Source organism: Oncorhynchus kisutch, linkage group LG17 (assembly GCF_002021735.2).
Source record: "Oncorhynchus kisutch isolate 150728-3 linkage group LG17, Okis_V2, whole genome shotgun sequence".
Taxonomy (NCBI): Eukaryota; Metazoa; Chordata; class Actinopteri; order Salmoniformes; family Salmonidae; genus Oncorhynchus; species Oncorhynchus kisutch.
Window position 1 is genome coordinate 51,340,419 of NC_034190.2, and position 18,155 is coordinate 51,358,573.

Below are 18,155 nucleotides of genomic sequence, written 5' to 3' on the forward strand. Positions count from 1 at the left end.
TCTAATCGCTGCCGATGGTGCTTCAACAAAGTACTGAGTAAAGGGTCTGAATACTTATGTAAAATGTAATATTAAATTTTTACATTTTTTATAAATTAGCAAAAATATCTTAAACACTGTTTTTGCTTTGTCATCTTGGGGTATTGTGTGTAGGTTGATGAGGACATAAAAAAATTTAAAATATATTTTTTTAGAATAAGGCTGTAACATAAAATGTGGAAAAGGTCAAGGGGTCTGAATACTTTCCCGAAGGCACTGTAGCTCCATTCTTGTGTATTTTATTTCTTTTGTGTTAATATTTTAACTCTACATCCTTGGGAAGAGCTCTTAGGCAAGCATTTCACTGTTAAGTATACACCCGTTGTATTCTGCGCTGACAAATACAATCTGATTTGATCTACTCAAGTAATTTGTATAATTGTATAATATGTACAATTATATGGCCTAGGACCCACTGAAGTATTGAATCATTGGTGACAGGTGACCGGGGCTGAGGGAACATGGGGCTGAGGGAACTGAGGGCCTGGGGTACTGAGGAAACATAAGGTTGAGGGAACATACTGTAGGGCTGAGGGAACGTGGGGCTGAGAGAACTGAGGGCTTGGGGTACTGAGGGAACATAAGGTTGAGGGAACATACTGTAGGGCTGAGAGAACTGAGGGCTTGGGGTACTGAGGGAACATAAGGTTGAGGGAACATACTGTAGGGCTGAGGGAACATGGGGCTGAGGGAACTGAGGGCTTGGGGTACTGAGGGAACATAAGGTTGAGGGAACTTACTGTAGGGCTGAGGGAACATACACATAGTCCCAACATCAGAAGTTAACTTTAGTTAGTAGGAAACCCACAACTGCAAGTGCTTGTGAAGTTGCTCACTGAAGTTGTTTAAATTGTGTTAAAGGCTGTAACTTCACAATACTCCTGTGCACATTATATTTTCGACTCCCTTATGCCCATGCCAAGGAATATTATAATGCATTTAATATCTTTGGCCCAGACACGCCACCAACTCTTGAAGGCACGCCCTGTCATCCCACTTCTAACACCAAGTAGCCCAAGGGTCACACAAATCTGTGAAGTTTCTGCTTCCCAATTTCTACACCAAAATGTTGATAAGTCTACAAGTTGAAGGCTATGGTTGCTACTGTACTGTCAAATAATATGCACAACAGTTGTATCTTACCACTACAGTCGGCAGTCCACTACTTTCCCAATCAGAACCATGGCAACAGAGTATTTTCTGCTGTCAAATGGTGTTTCTATAGGATGGAGTTGGCAGAAATCATTTGAGGGAAGACAACATAACTTTTCTGGCTGAATCCTAAAGGAACTGCAGCTGGTTTCCAGTGGACTAAGGGTTAAGGGCTTTAAAACCGCCTTTAGCATCCCCTGCCTTCGGCCAGCGCCTCACAAGGATAAAGCCTTGCAACAAAAACAAAAAAAATCTAGACCCCTGTAAGTCAGTAAGTCAGCCAGATGGAGGGGTAGACTGCCTGCATAGTCCTTCCCTTGAGTCAAGCTCCAGAACTGCGGCAGTGGGTGTTTCCCTGTCTCCCCACTCCTTCGTTGCCTCTCCCTAATATTTCTCAATTTCATCTGTCGCTTACCTCTCTGTTGTGATGGTATAGCCTATTGTTTTGTGCTTCCCCAAGAGTACCTCTATGAAAGTTGGACATGCTCATTTGGAAATATGTTCTTTTAGGGAAGAGGATAAGGATGAAAAACGGAGACTTATGCAGTGTTTATGTACACCTGGCTGACTATGGAGGATGGTGGAAGCACTGTGTTTTGGTACCACATCATAGGCCCCACTGTAGTATCCTGATTTATCCCAGTTGGTTTCCTCTCAGGGCAGACAGTGCAGTGTGTGCAGTTCTCGAGAGGAAGATGTGAGGTGACAGAGGATCGAACCCCAGGCTCCCTGTTGCCCCTGGCTCTCCACAGCTGCTCTCTCTGTGCTCAACCAGTGCTGCCTACCCTGTCTGCCGCGGGATGTGTGTAAGGCTTCGCTAACGGTGCTGCTGGTGCAAGGCTCTGCTTTACTTACCATTTGACTAAATCACTAACATGCACCTCACTCAGTTTGGCTCAGTTATAGGCTACATTCTTGGTAGTAGGCTATAGCCTAACCTAACCAGAAGCAAGCACAGTCCGCTTTTCACCTGGAGTGATATACTCCTGCCTCTTTACGCAGGATTGGTTCCAGAAGGGAAATGGGTTAATCCTCATACTCGTTGTAGATTTGTGCCTGACTGGATTGAACAGGAATAGGAGTGTTGGACAATGCAGTAATCTCTCCAGGTATTTGTTAGAAATCGGGGTCCTCATCACATGGGTTTTTATCACAGCTGTAGATAAACATATGACTCAGGGTTTTCTGAATCATTTGTACAAAACTACACAGGGACACAATGCTCAAATAGCCTTTGTGGCTTAAAATCACCCATGTTGGTTTTGTTTGCATTTGTTAACTATAGTGACCGTTCTTTGTTCTCCTGCCAGTTGAAGCCAACATTTACAAAATAAATAGGTTAACTCTGGTTTCAACTAGTACTCACATTGAAATGATTGGAAACCAGACTGCCATAGGGCTCACCAGCTTGTAGTCCTAAAACCTGCAAATAAGTTAACTCTGGTTCGTTCAGCCATTCCTTTGGGGAAATGAATGGGGAAAGAATAGGGTTTTGGGACAAACTTAGAAAATAAGGTCTGAGGTTGACACAGGCTTAGGAGATCTTATACATTTTATTCTATGGGATAATATCAGTCACTTAACATGACCTTTATGAATTATGAAACCTTTATTGTGCTTTATATGCTTTTTTTAAATGACATAAATGCTTCAAAATTCACAAAAAGTGACGTTAGCTGATGAAGATGATCTCATAGAACAAAACGTGTCAGATCTCCTAAGCCTGTGTTTACCACAGACCTTATTTCCGGCATTTAACCAAAACTCTCTACCAAAACTCCATTCATTTGCCCGTAGGCTTTGTCCAACGAATCATGGCGTAGTTAGTGCCAACAAAAAGACGCCATTACTATTGCTCTCTATTGACAGGTGGATAAAGATAAAGCACATGGGGTTGTAGAGGTCATTGAAAGTGTGACTTTTCTCCACTTCTCATGTGAAATCTCTAAAGCTGCTTCTCCCTCTCTGATCCGTCCTCTGGAGGGGTGGTCAGATAGGCTTAGTATATTGACTGAGGTTACCAAGGGCACTGCTTAATTAAATTGGAATGTGCATTGCCTTGGTCTGCACTGCAGTGTACATGTATTCTGTAGAATAGGACAGGGGTTCTCAAACTTTTTTGGTGCCGCGGTACTCTTTTGTGACAGCAAATTCAGAACACAACTCAAGTTAAAAAAAAGTTAAAAATACATTTAGAAAAAGCAAGCAATAAGTTTCTCTATGACTTCGGCAGTCCATGGCTTGACAAACCAAGTCGCAGGCCCTCGGTAGGAACATTTTAAGAGCCCGCCTCTAGGCATTGGAGAGAAAGACGGGCATATTTCAAGCTAATTTCCTGCAATTCTACAGATTTCGTCATGGGGCAGAGAGATTATTTGTTGTTGATGCAGCTTATAAGGCTAATATCCTGCAATTCTTCACATTTTGCCATGAGGCAGAGAGAAAACATAGCAGTTTTAAAGTTTAAATTATAGTGCATTTATGTTAAAAAAATGTAAAAAACTATACAAGAAGTATTGAGTTGAAAAATGTATAATTGGTGGAGGACTGCAGGGGATACCAATACCCCTGTGAGCATCCCAGGCCCATGATGTTGCCCAGGGTTAAAAACATAAATTGTAGATTCATAACATTACATTGTATTGTATTACACCCTCTAAATTTATTCCACGGATCCCTTGTCCAAAATTAGCTTATTCTGTTGTTGTTAGTAATATTCATTAAAAAAAATTTTTTTTAATAAAAAATACTTTGAGAACCCCTTGAATAGGCTACCAGGGTAATCATGCCATGGCATGGTAATGTCATGTTGGTTTAAGCATGTTCTTTTTAATTTTTTAAAATCTTGATTTACTGTTGACAATGTTGACTGGTAACTAAGGCACTTAAACTAATTCAGAGAGTACTCGCTGAGAGAGAAGAGTAGTTGTCACCCTTTCCTTTGTGGAAGAGTGTGTTCATATCCCTGTGTTTGAGAGGATGTCAGGTTCCTGAAAGCACTCACCACAACAGAACCCATCACATTCAGTAAACCTTGGTTTGTGGAAGGAGATCAGGGGATTTCCTCCACTGTAATGATGTCGCTCATTCATGTATTTGAGAAGGCAACATATAAATATGTATGACCGTGATTGTCAGATGGAGAAACATATCTGAATTCACTACATCGCCCGTCTGTTCCTATCAGCATCAAATGAAGCCAGTCGGCTTCTCCGAGGTAGAGCTGAAGCCTTGTTGTGGGGACTGTCAGCTAGTCAGACGGTGCTCATCAAGAGGAACTGTTGACGTTTTGTGTTGTGTTGCTTTTAACTTCTTCAACCGGAACACTTACAGAATGACAAACTAGCTCCGTGTGGGAAATCTCTAGGACTTGGATATTTGTTTCTCATTGTGGGTTATTGAAAAGACTTGTGTCTCCCTGTGGCTGTCTTGTCTGTCAGTTATGTTTAGCACCATATTAATAGCAAAGACTTTTGCCTCTGTTTTTTGTTGTTCAGACATGGTTAACTGAAGGATCTGCCAATCTGAAGTCAGTCAGGAACAGGGACCAAATTGGCTTTTGTCACAGTACTAGGGCTGGCACAATTACTGTATAACCTTGTATCCCCGGGGTTCCCAAACTTTTTCACGCAGGTCCCCCTTCCAGCTTTGAGGAACGTCCCGCCCCAATTTCCTGCAATTCTACACATTTTGTCATAGGGTGCAGAGAAAATGTTGCCGTTTTAAAGCACATTTTCTTGCAATTCTATACATTTTACAATGCCTAATGTGTATTCATGTGATATTTGATTGACTCAACAAAATCTATGGGCTAAAAAAAACTAGCAATTTTTTTTTGCTGATATGGGCTAGTTTATCTGGAAATCTGATGATGCACTACCCAATTTCAAAATTGCATCTTATTACAACTTTCAAGAGTTGAAAGCCAGACTGAGTTCCTTTAAAAAAGTTTGGGAACCACTGGTGTAACCGACAGTTATGGATGAAGACCGTCATAAAAATAAAAGAACCTTTGTATTATTTATTTATATTTTTGGGCGAACCAACACCTGACTGAAGACGGGGTAGCCGGGCATTCATGCAGTTGAGTCCATTTCTTCTGTACTTTTGTATACTTTTTAGCCAGTAGTTCTGAAAGTAGTGCTACTGAGCCAAAAGGGGTCCCCGAAAATTGTGTGCTGATATGTGCATCACGTCATTGCTCTCTCGCTTTGCTGTGTGTGCATCTTGCTAGCTGTCACTCAAATGGCGAGGGGCTGAAGCTCATTGGCTAGAACTCAAATTGCCAGGGGCTGGCCCATGTGGGGGAAAATGGCACAGCACAGGTGCCAAAAAACACAGTAATTCTGCTCATAGATTATGCATGTATGAACTACACAGTGACACATCCAGCCCAAAGTGGGAGGTTTCAAAAATAATTAGTAGTCGCCAAAGTTCCAGAGGATGCCTTTAACAACATGATAAATCTTTGTTACCCCTTGCTGAAACAAGCAAGGTGTTGTAGCAAATAATGAATAGAATGGACTTGGATCTCTAACCCTGGCAATTACCGGTAAACTCATGGGTGCACTCACAATGGCTGCCTGGTATTGTGATGCAATAATTTCCATGGTAATGTAGAATGTTCATTCAAATGATGTTAACTGATGTTGCTCATGCAATGGAATGTATTTTTTGTAATGTCAGTTGAGTTGAATCAACAAATCACAGCGCATATTGATGGGTACACTTCCTGCTTTTACTTCCTGCTTTGCTCCTATATGTACACTCACAATGGTCGCCAGTCCACCAATTACGTCTTCATTGACTTCAATGGGGACACCCATTCTATTCATTCTATTTCTATGGCAGCACATGCGGTCAGGAGCGGAGGAAAGGAGAAAATGTCAGTCAAAAAATGCTATTCCAACGATTATGATGGAGACTGCGGTCTTTGGCTGGCCAATTACTGTCATTCAAAATTCCCTGACCATCAAAGCCCTATTGGGTACACCAATGCTTTGAGCTAGCTAGAGGGAGCCTGACCAAGCACAAGGTTACAGGTTGTGTTCACTATGATTCAGGAAGTCCCCTGCACATAAGCTCAGTCTCTTGATGGGGATAGAATTTTTGGTTGGCATTTCATCAGGAGTACGGTCTGGTGTCTCAGAGAACTAAATTAGCTCTGTAGTGAGCTCCTCGTAGCTTATAACCAGACATGAACAGTCATGTGTAGCTACAGCAAAGCAGAGAGGAGATGGACAACTAGCCCCTAAGTCCCTATCTCCATCCATGGTTAATTTAGGAAAGGCCACCGGAGGTCAACAACACAACGGGATGCACAAGTTTTCTTTCGATGCGATGTGATTGGAATGAAGCCAAATCTGGCTTCCCTTGGCACTTTTCTTTTGTTACGCAAGGACCATTCACAGTTGAGCTAACTCAGTTTAGCTCAATGCTGATGGGCTATTATTATATTTTAATTTTTTATCAAGGGAGACCAAATGCTCGCTGGCTTCCCTTGCATTCAATGCTACGGGCGGAAACAATGTCATACTCTTTTGGACCAGACATCATCAGATAGACTGCCTACACAACGCTGTTTCGCTCGCTCGGATGCTTTCTCCGGTGAGATACATTCAGCCTCTTGCGAATTGACGGAAAATGATAAAACACAGACAGACAAAAGATACATGATTTTTTATGTTTAGATGGTACAGTTTTAGGTGAACCCTGACTTCCTGTGGCATCCATTCATACACGCCACTGGTTCAGGCAGATACTAATTGGAGCGCTCACTATTAGTAAACGTTTCTCGTATATTTTGTAGTATCTTTGTCTTGTTATAGCACATGATGTACTTCATGTAGGCCTGAGTTAGGGACCCAAAAAAAACATGTTTCTGGGTATAAGCCTATTACCAGAAACATGGTTTCATTCACCAGAAACATGGTTTCATTCACCAGAAACATGGTTTTATTCACCAGAAACATGGTTTCCCTTCTCTATTTAGCATCAGGGGCTCGGGCACCATATCAGCAATGTACTGTAATTAATAGGCTCGGAGGCATGACATTTCTGGATTTGCTTTCCTCTTGGTCATCTTGTTTCTTGCTTGCATCTTGTTTCTTGCAATCTGCTTCATATACCCATGTGTCTGTCTGTCTTTTTGTCTTTCTGTCGCTGGCTGCACATTGTGCAACTAGAGGAGCATCCTCTCTGTCTATGGCCTTGCGGTCCGAAATTATGGGACACCGTTCCAACGTCAGATTCCGCTGAGATTCTGAAACACAAGTAGCGGATCGTTCCGACGCCCTGTAGTCTGTTGCCTTTTTTTTTTTACCCCTCACGTTCTCTGTTGTCAGACAGCACTGGATAGAGTAACATGCAGTGGCAGTGTAATTCACTGCAGAGATATAGTTTCAGAAGCAGTTTCCCCCCTCCTCAGCCCAAGCCCAATCTCACAGTGTGACTACCAGCCCTGCTCTGTTAGCTGTGTGACAGCTGAACTCAACAGCCACAGAAATAGCTTCTCACCAGGCTTGGTGGCTGATCAATTAAGGTCCTTTGGAATCGCTGATTATTGTCCATCCTGTCTTCATAGTAATAGAATACTTTTTATTTGCCCTTTGGCGGACAGGCCTAGTGGTTTAATATCGTGCAACAGACATTGATATTCATCTGTCTGTGTGTCCATTACCTTGGCTATTCCAATCCTCATCCACTTTTTAGCTATCTTCAGTTTGCATCATTTTTGTCTTTCTGCCCCTGTTACACTGTAGGTGCATACAAACGTCTGCTATCTGTGTGTAGTGAATGGGTGTGTGCGTTTTTGAGTGTGTGCATGTGTGTTCATGTGTCAGTGGTGGTATTTTCCTCTCCCCGCGGCTGGTTTTCCGTGCGATCAATACTCTGCAGTGGAGGCTTGTAGTCTGCACTTTGTTAATCCTCCCAGGTCTGCCTGGGACTGCGAGGTGTGTGTGTGTGTGTGTGTGTGTGTGTGTGTGTGTGTGTGTGTGTGTGTGTGTGTGTGTGTGTGTGTGTGTGTGTGTGTGTGTGTGTGTGTGTGTGGATTTACATTACTCCCCAGCCAACAAACGCCACACACTTATCAATATCCTCACCTCTGTTCAGAAATGATACACTCTTCCTGCTGCTCCCCCAACGTCCTCATTGATTTCTAAGAAAAGGGGGTTGCCTGTTAAGTTAGCTAACATTCTCTCTTTTGTTAAAAATAGGTCCGTGACGGTTCTAGAATTTGGGATGATTGTATTGGCCAGCCAAATGAGGGTGGTCACTGCTAATTTTCTCCCCTCCTCCGCTCCTGACCGCATGTGCCACCATAGAAATAAAATGGGTGTCCCCATTCAAGTCAATTATAGTATAATGGATGGAGTGTACCCATAGGAGCAAAGCAGGGAGTAAAAGCAGGAAGTGTACCCATCAATATGTGTTGTGATTTGTTGATTCAACTCAACTGACATTACAAAATATACATTTCATTGCATGAGCCACATCAGTTAGCATAATTTGAATAAAGATTCTACATTCCAGCAAGGAGCAACAAAGTTTCATCACGTTAAGAGTCCATGTTACCGCAGAAACGGACTCAACCGCACAAATGCCCCGCTGTCCTGTCTTCAGTCAGCTGTTCGTTGATGGTTATGACAGTTATTTTATTTACATGACGGTCTTCATCCATAACCGTCGTTTACACGATTATACTATTTGAGCAGCTAACCGATCGCTGCAGCTGTACATAGTCCATCGGTAAATAGCCCACCCAATTTACCTACCTCATCCCCATACTGTTTTTATTTATTTACTTTTCTGCTCTTTGGCACACCAGTATCTCTACCTGCACATGACCATCTGATCATTTATCACTCCAGTGTTAATAAATGTGCTAAATTGTAATTATTTGCCTACATCCTCATGCCTTTTGCACACAATGTACACTGCTCAGAAAAATTAAGGGAACACTTAAATAACACAATGTAACTCCAAGTCAATCACACTTCTGTGAACTCAAACTGTCCACTTAGGAAGCAACACTGATTGACAATACATTTCACATGCTGTTGTGCAAATGGAATAGACAACAGGTGGAAATTATAGGCAATTAGCAAGACACCCCCAATAAAGGAGTGGTTCTGCAGGTGGGGACCACAGACCACTTCTCAGTTCCTATGCTTCCTGGCTGATGTTTTGGTCACTTTTGAATGATGGCGGTGCTTTCACTCTAGTGGTAGCATGAGACGGAGTCTACAACCCACACAAGTGGCTCAGGTAGTGCAGCTCATCCAGGATGGCACATCAATGCGAGCTGTGGCAAGAAGGTTTGCTGTGTCTGTCAGCGTAGTGTCCAGAGCATGGAGGCACTACCAGGAGACAGGCCAGTACATCAGGAGACGTGGAGGAGGCCGTAGGAGGGCAACAACCCAGCAGCAGGACCGCTACCTCCACCTTTGTACAAGGAGGTGCAGGAGGAGCACCTCCAGCAGGCCACAAATCTGCATGTGTCTGCTCAAACGGTCAGAAACAGACTCCATGAGAGTGGTATGAGGGCCCGACGTCCACAGGTGGGGGTTGTGCTTACAGCCCAACACCGTGCAGGACGTTTGGCATTTGCCAGAGAACACCAACATTGGCAGATTCGCCACTGGCGCCCTGTGCTCCTCACAGATGAAAGCAGGTTCACACTGAGCACATGACAGACGTGACAGAGTCTGGAGACGCCGTGGAGAACGTTCTGCTGCCTGCAACATCCTCCAGCATGACCGGTTTGGCGGTGGGTAACTCTTGGTGTGGGGTGGCATTTCTTTGGGGGGGCCACACAGCCCTCCATGTGCTCACCAGAGGTAGCCTGACTGCCATTAGGTACCGAGATGAGATCCTCAGACCCCTTGTGAGACCATATGCTGGTGCGGTTGGCCCTGGGTTCCTCCTAATGCAAGACAATGCTAGACCTCATGTGGCTGGAGTGTGTCAGCAGTTCCTGCAAGAGGAAGGCATTGATATTATGGACTGGCCCGCCCGCTCCCCAGACCTGAATCCAATTGAGCACATCTGGGGCATCATGTCTCGCTCCATCCACCAACGCCACGTTGCTCCACAGACTGTCCAGGAGTTGGCAGATGCTTTAGTCCAGGTCTGGGAGGAGATCCCTCAGGAGACCATCCACCACCTCATCAGGAGCATGCCCAGGCGTTGTAGGGAGGTCATACAGGCACGTGGAGGCCACACACACTACTAAGCCTCATTTTGACTTGTTTTAAGGACATTACATCAAAGTTAGATCAGCCTGTAGTGTGGTTTTCCACTTTAATTTTGAGTGTGACTCCAAATCCAGACCTCCATGGGTTGATAAATTTGATTTCCATTGATAATTTTTGTGTGATTTTGTTGTCAGCACATAAAGAAAAAAGTATTTAATAAGAATATTTCATTAATTCAGATCTAGGATGTGTTATTTTTTTTCTACTGTGTTATTGACTTGTTTATTGTTTACTCCATGTGTAACTCTGTGTTGCTGTCTGTTCACACTGCTATGCTTTATCTTGGCCAGGTCGCAGTTGTAAATGAGAACTTGTTCTCAACTAGCCTACCTGGTTAAATAAAGGTGAAATTAAAAAGAGTTTTTTAAAAATACGGCAATTGTACCTGTCCTAGTTAAAAATATATTTTTATTTTGGAACTTTATTGAATTTATTGCTGTTGACATGAATGTGTAGCTCCATGTTCATTAGGAGATGTTAGAAAGAAAACACCACAATTTGCACAGAAGCCTGTTATCTCTGATTCAGTCTTGTCACATGGCCCCAGGCCTCTCTAATTTGGTCAATCACATCAGTTGGTTGAACTGGGATTTATCCTGCTGAACATATCTGCATTACATTGCCTGGAGTCTGAATCCTCCTTGTATTTTAGCCTTCATTTCCAGCAGTCGTACTGTGTGTAATTTCTCTCCTCTTCAAATTGCTCAGAACAAGAATTGTTCAGAATCAACTTCATTTCCAAGGCTACTGTTCCTGATCAGTTTCCATGGCAGCCAATAAACATGCTCTCCCTTCCTCCCTATTTATAGAGAGAATGCATTGCTGCTACTGCTCCTGTTGAAATACCAGCATCCATGCAGCATGCATCCATGTGATTGGAGGAGAAGAGGAGAGGAGGAGGAGGTGTAGGAAAAGTGCAGGATAGGGAGGGGGCAGGTGGAAGAATGCCAATTTCATCAGGGAGGGTCTGTTGTTCACCTGCCTGCTCCACACTTTAACAAAGAGAACAATAGACAGAGTCTAGAGAGCTGGCTGGATATGAGAGCAGAGCAGACCGGTCTGCTTGCTAACTGCATTAGCTTGAAAACTACTTTCTCAGTTCCGGCCTCTGTGATAAAAGCACTTCAAATGGGGGAATTTCGCGTCGTCTACTTTCTTTACATTGGAGTGTGGTGGGGCTAGGACTAATTGTCTTGGTAAATACATACTGCTTTCTACTGTTGAATTAGAAATAAATGGGATGGAATTTAAAACCTTGGTACAGACAAGCCTGTGCTTTAGAATATGTTTCTTTGTGTGAATGACTTTCCTTAGGTAGAGTGACAGTATGCAAAGCATAGCCTACGACTTTTGTTTGACGGCACATCAATCATTGAACTTTACTGCATTACAGTCCCATATTTAATGTGGAGCTTAGCAAGATGCCATATCAAAACAGTGTTTTCATAGAGCTGGCCCTCCTCCATTCTGCTGTGCTTGACACAACTTCATCTCCGCAGTCCACTTGCCTGTGATATGGAAGAATGCACATTGGAAGCTTTTTACTCTTCCACCGTGTTAAAAATTGAAATGGAAGCACTCCCAGTTAATCATTTTTTTTTTAAATACGTTTTTTCTCCTATCTCCTTGCACTGTCATTTAAACAGACTCATTTTGCCAGGCCCTTCGGTGGAGGCAGTGGCAAACTGTACCATGATTTAGAAGAAATTCAGAGAGCACCACGACCAATGGTAGCCTACATGATTTTGTAGTTCATTCAGCTCCTTCAGCTTTGCGACAACTGCTGATGTCAAACAGGCTTTATAAAATAAATCAGGTTAATTGATTGATTGATTGATGGATTGAAACAGAATGTGCTTGGAGCCAAGTAAGATGGATCTCCATCTCAACGCCCCAGTCATTTACGAAGCTGGTTAAACCGAGTCACTCATTCACACAATGTGAAGTGTTAGGTTGGATCTTAATTAGCCTAGGCTTAGATCTTTAAACATAGGCTTTTTGATGTTGTGCAGGGAAGGGAGTGGTGCTGTTGTATTTCATTCAAGCCCAAAGAGATCACACCCGGGCTGTGATTTATCAGGGAGGGATATCGCTCTTCTCTCATCTGCATGTAGATGAGATGAGAGCGTTAGCGAGGGATCATTGATAAAAAAGAAATCTACACGAATAAAAGGAAGGGCAGCAGCCAGGATTGAGCCGTGGGGATAAAATGAATGCAGACAGATGGAGTAATACTGTAGGTAGATAGAAAATAAACCATTGTTATGCACTGGATTCTCTCCCCGACCGACACACAATGACGGAGCAGTTTGTGTGGTTTTATATGATTGTAATTAAAAATGAAGTTAAGATTCAGATTAAATGAAGGTCGTTTAGGATCCCTCACTTTAAGTTAATTCATGTGCTAACGATATTGGCCAATGTGTTATAGATGTTATACTTAGATCTTCAAGTCTATTTTCTCGTCAAGGCCTGTACTGACTGCCAACCAGTTAATCCACAACGAAGCCTAGCTTTATGTGCTCGTAAGCCTGTTGAGCTCAGACGTGTGTGTAAACCTAACTCTTTGTAACTGTGGAAGAAGAAGACATAAGCCTATAGTGAGACCGTGATGATGTCAGCTAACAAATACTTGCAGCCTCCAGTGTGAGTGAGTGCTATAGGTAGCTGAGAATCCAGCTGGCAGCATCAGAATGCTGATTATGTACTCCTCTGATCTGCTTGACCTCAATAGGACATACTGCCCCTGACCCCTCCCACTCTCAGTGAATGATGACCCAGTGACCCCTCTATCTCCTCTCCACTGCCTAAGGACATTTGTTCTTTAGGTCCAGTGTGACAGCAGTCACAATCTAATGACAGTCTTCTTCTACAGTTTCTTCATATGGGCCACCGGTTCTGTACTTAGATCCTGTCCCTTGTCTTGATGCCTTCAACTGTGCCATGTTGTAGGGCTGCACTTGAGTTGACTTAACATTGGACCAGTTAGTTAGGTAGCCTGTATCTCTCTGTGCACAGCAACGGATCAATAGGTCAATAGGTCAATTTGCAAGTGAAGCAAGTTACCAATAACGGAGGTGCATAAAGATGGCAGCAACCATGCACTAATCACAAATTCCGTTTCGGCGTGTTGTACATTGCTCTTCGTTACTATTTTGTTTGGTATGGGCATTAGCACAGTATATTTGATCCCAAATGTAGGATTCAAGACGGCTGCAATTTTGAAAAAAAGAAAAAGTAGATTGTGTTGATTTATTGACATATAGAACCATGTCACGCTCCGTAGTTTTAAAAACTCTGGATAGTGCTAAAACAATGATGTCATATCTGAATTCTGCCATCTTTATGCACGTTCGCCATTGGAGTGCGTCATTGGCAGCCAGCATGGGGACAGATGGTGACTGGCAGGTTCTGTGGGCTATGTATGCGGGGGCGGGGTGGGGGCTCAAAACCAGCGGGGGTCCAAACAGTGTGTGTAAAAACTGTTTCATCACTGCCCTTCTTCCAAAATCAGTACAGGTTAGTTTTAGTATGTTTCACCTTTAGTCCTTTCCCCTAACGTTGCTCAATCAGAAAGAAATGATCTGATTAGGCTAGAAGTGGTAGTAGGCTAAATGGCCTGTGTGTGTGGGTGTGTATGTGTGATATAGTCCTATGACGTGTGCATGTTGTGTGTGTGTGTAAGCCAGGGTGACTGTAATCCAGGGTTCCCCAACTGGCAGCCTGTGGGTGGTTTTATTTGCCCCCCCCCCCCCCCCCCACACACAAGTTTTCTGAGCAAAAAATGTAAACAAGGTTAGAAATGATGTTTTAGTCAAATGTTATATCTGTTTGAGGTAATTGCCATCCATTTGCAGTCTACAAATGATTTGTAATTATGTTCTGGCCCCCTGACTATCCTGCTGTAGGCTAAGTGCATGTGTTCGCTCATAAGTGTGTGGAACCAAGGGGGTTAGCAAGTGATAAAGAGCAGTGCAATGGATGGGTCTGAGGTTTGAGCTAAAGGCTGTGTCTTGTCAGTCTAGCTGTTGTGTTGCCTGAAAGGCAGCTAGCTTGCTGCAGCACTCTGGACCTCATTACTGGGAGTGGCGGCTCTCAGATCCTCCTCGCTCTTTGCTGCAGCCGGCGGAGCCACACTGACACAAGCAGGCATAAAATGAACACCCACCAAATGCGGGTAGATTTATGTATTACCGGGTAATAATGTCTATTTCACCAGCCACGTTGGTGGGTGGTCAATTTGCAGGGCTCTACAGTGCAAGCATTACATTTGCTAATAAAAATAGTCAAGTAAGTCAAGTATGAGCACATGGTAGGGTTAGAAAAATGCTGCAGTAGCTGTTTTCAAAGTATTTCTGATGTTTTATTTCATAGCTGCTAATTGCACAAGGAAATACGAATCCTATACCATATCCAACCTTGCGCAGCAACACTGCCTGGAAGGCGAGCTGTGTGCAATGAAGTTAAGTGCTGATATTGATTCATTTTTGGAGGCGCTGCGCACAGGCCTAAAAGTTGGTCTAATTTACTCGAAAGTCTACAAAGTCAGACTTTGTCCTTGTGTTTCTTGGCTATTTAAATTGTTTTGTTCATAAGCTTGGTTGTTTTTCCACGTTAGTTTGAGCCTGCTGCTTCGACTGAAAGCGAAGAGATACCCTAACCTAACCAGAACTCACATTTCACACACACACACACACACACACACACACACACACACACACACACACACACACACACACCTTAACAGGACTCGAGTGGCCATGTTACCACGGTAACCTCCCACCCTTAAAGGGGAAAGCTGAACATTTTGTCGCTGATATTTTGGTTAAAAGACTCAGGTCACAAAAAATGAAATGAAATTGAGCAACATACCACATTACTTCTTACTAATATTAAAATACAAAAATATTTTTTCTGGCAAAAAAAATCTGAGTGGCGGGTAGATAAAAAAAACTTAAAAAATCTATTGTACCTGCCACAGTGGCTGGTGGACCAAAAAGTTGGACACAAGTCAAACAAACACATGTGGAATGAATGTTGAATGAATGTAGAATCAGCTCCGAAATGAAAATGAAGACAGGTGCCTCAATCCTTATGGGGTCATTAGGATGGTTGGTTCTGGGCCTGGGTTTGGTCAGGCAGGGTCATTGTGCCTCAGCTGATCTGCTAATGCTTAAAGACTCTTAATGCTTCTAGACTCTTAATGCTTCTTATGCCTGCTATGGGTCTGCTGATAAAGGTTACTGGTAAATCAAGTTCTTAATGTGTTTCGTCTGTAGTCCCAGGTACTTCACAAATTTGAGACATTTGACAAATCACATTTCACATGCGGTTTTGTAGGCCCAGTGATGCTCTGCAGCTCCTTGCTCAATGTGGTGACTAAAAAGGGAGAGATATTGAAATGACTGATGCATCCCACTGGGCACATACCTCAATTCAACATCTATTTCACGTTGGTTCAACATCATTTCATTGAAATTATGTGAAAACCGCATTTATTCAACCAGTGTGTGCCCAGTGGGATATCACTTTGCTATATTGAAAATGTGCAATGACAGGCTGCCTTTGAGTTTCTTCCATTTTCGCACACTTTCATCATAGTGAATTGTTGCCAGTTATGTCATTTTTATTTATACCAAATAGGCCTAACACTTTGTAGTCCAGACACGCACCAAGTGTCTAACTGCAAAATGTAATCCCCATTTAGGTCTCCCTGCTGTCACAAACAAGGTAGCCTCCCTCTGCCTCTTTTGGCAACCTCTCTGATGTCTGAGATCTGGTCAGTCATACGTTACGTCTGATATCTTCCCTTCTCTTTATTTTCTTCCTCTTCCACCTGTCTAAGCTGTCCACGGAATGACATGACTGACTCTCTCTCTATTTCTCTCTCTCCCTCTCTCTCCCTCCCTGTCTTTCTCCGACAGGATGAGAGTTCAGTGAGCAGTGAGGACTTTGATATGACCGACCCCACATGGATATCAGCTGATCACGGCCCTGCTTCCAACCTGAGTCCCCCGAACCACGGAGAGAGAATGCACAGCCCTCAGAACTCGCACATTAAGGAGGAGGACGGTAAGAAAGAGCTACTACTGCTGCTTTCTCTCTCTCCTCTGATCTCCCTTCTCCTCTCTCCTCTCTCTCTTTGATTGAAATGAAATTCCTCATTGGTATGGTTTGTGGGGGAAACGGGGAGCATTTCCAATGTCACTTCCCACACTCACACTCACACAGTCAGTCAATGTGTAAGTTAGGCTGGGAGAGAGCAGGCTTTTTGGACTGTGATGTGAGTGGACTGGAAGGCCAGGGTGAGGCGAGAGAAGATGTTAGAATACATTTAGATCAAGCAAGCCTCACCCTGCTGCCCCGCTCTCTCTCTGCTTCCGGTGTGGGGGAAGGGCTACTATTCCCACACCAGGGAGGAAGGGTGTGAACGGAGGGGGTTGGATGTTATGGATAGAGCTGGTTGAAAGAGGGCCAGGGAGCCTGGTCAGGTCCTCTAGGCCAGCTAGAGAAGGCCTCAGGAGATGGGTAAAAGCCACTACCACCACCTGAATGGTGTTACCCTTGAACTCTGTGTAGAGTCATGACAAAGGGTCGACGTATTCTAATACACACTCTGTAGCATCCAAGTATGAGTGGTACTGAGCAGAGAAACATTTTCCCCCTTAATACGAGTACGAGTGTGTTTTACTATGCACCTTAATGCCTTTCCATGGCTCCATTTTTCAGTGGGCTGTAGAGATGCTTGGCTGTCGTGGGTGACGAAGCGTTGCCTGCTGCAGCTGCAGCTGCCAGGTAAAAGTGCAGAGGTAATCTTCCCGGAGAGAGCCATCATTACATGTCCGCTCGTGGCAAGCAGCAGCAGATGGGCCCTGGGAGCAGCATCGCACCCGGTGGATGGGATGCACCGCCGAAAATAAGCTAATAAATCAAATAGTTAACAGCGGAGAACACTGCCAGCCGTGCTCTCTCCTTCGCTAACTCTTTAGCAGACAAATATTGTCTAAATCATTTTGGCTATTCTTATATGCAAAGTCGAAACGTCTATACAGAAATGGTTTGTTGTGGGGGGGGGTCACATTTTGACTTGGAGGGCTGTGCCTTGTTCCAAGAGGGCCCCAAGAGGTTCTCAGGCCCTGTGTTTAAGCGTGGCTATGATTTCACTGGGGCTCCAAAGGGAACCAAGAGGGGCTCCTGATGCACTGACTTCCCGAGCCTGAGAAGCTCCTCAGGCAACTGACTGAGCTGTGGACTGGCCACTCGAGGCGCTTTTACTGGAGATGTGACTTGAAGGGTCATTGGGCGAGTGTCTGTGACAACAATATATACTACTCTGTAGTACCTTAGGCACTAGGCACTCCGTCCCTCACCAGGGATCATTCTTAGTAAAATGCTTTTCTCCTCCAAGTACTCCCATGGTTCCTGCTGCTGCAGAACCAAGAATGTCCATTACAAGTGATTTAGGAAGTTAGTTTGTTTCTGTGTGTGTTGCCTGCTTGTAGACGGCGCACTAAAATAACAGAGCACTACTGCACTTGTTTAGCTAGCTACTGCGATTTCCCACACTGAAGTACAGCACTGTACCATATAGGGATTGTGGTGGGAAACACTATGCTATATGAGGACAGAGAACCAGGACTACATGGTCCATGTCTTGTGTGTAGTACTAGGGCTAGCTTTGAGCACACACACACACACACACACACA

At 43.8% G+C, this 18,155-nt stretch overlaps 1 protein-coding gene across 2 annotated transcripts in view; it reads left to right on the forward strand.

The window, feature by feature from the left end:
• The window catches only part of LOC109907853 (nucleolar protein 4-like), a 125,894-nt gene that overhangs the window by 61,942 nt on the left and 45,797 nt on the right, over positions 1 to 18,155 (forward strand). For both annotated transcript variants that reach the window (XM_020506100.2, XM_020506101.2), the window contains exon 5: positions 16,373 to 16,520. In XM_020506100.2, the coding sequence (XP_020361689.1) occupies positions 16,373 to 16,520 (148 nt within the window). The remainder of the gene's footprint in view (positions 1 to 16,372; positions 16,521 to 18,155) is intronic.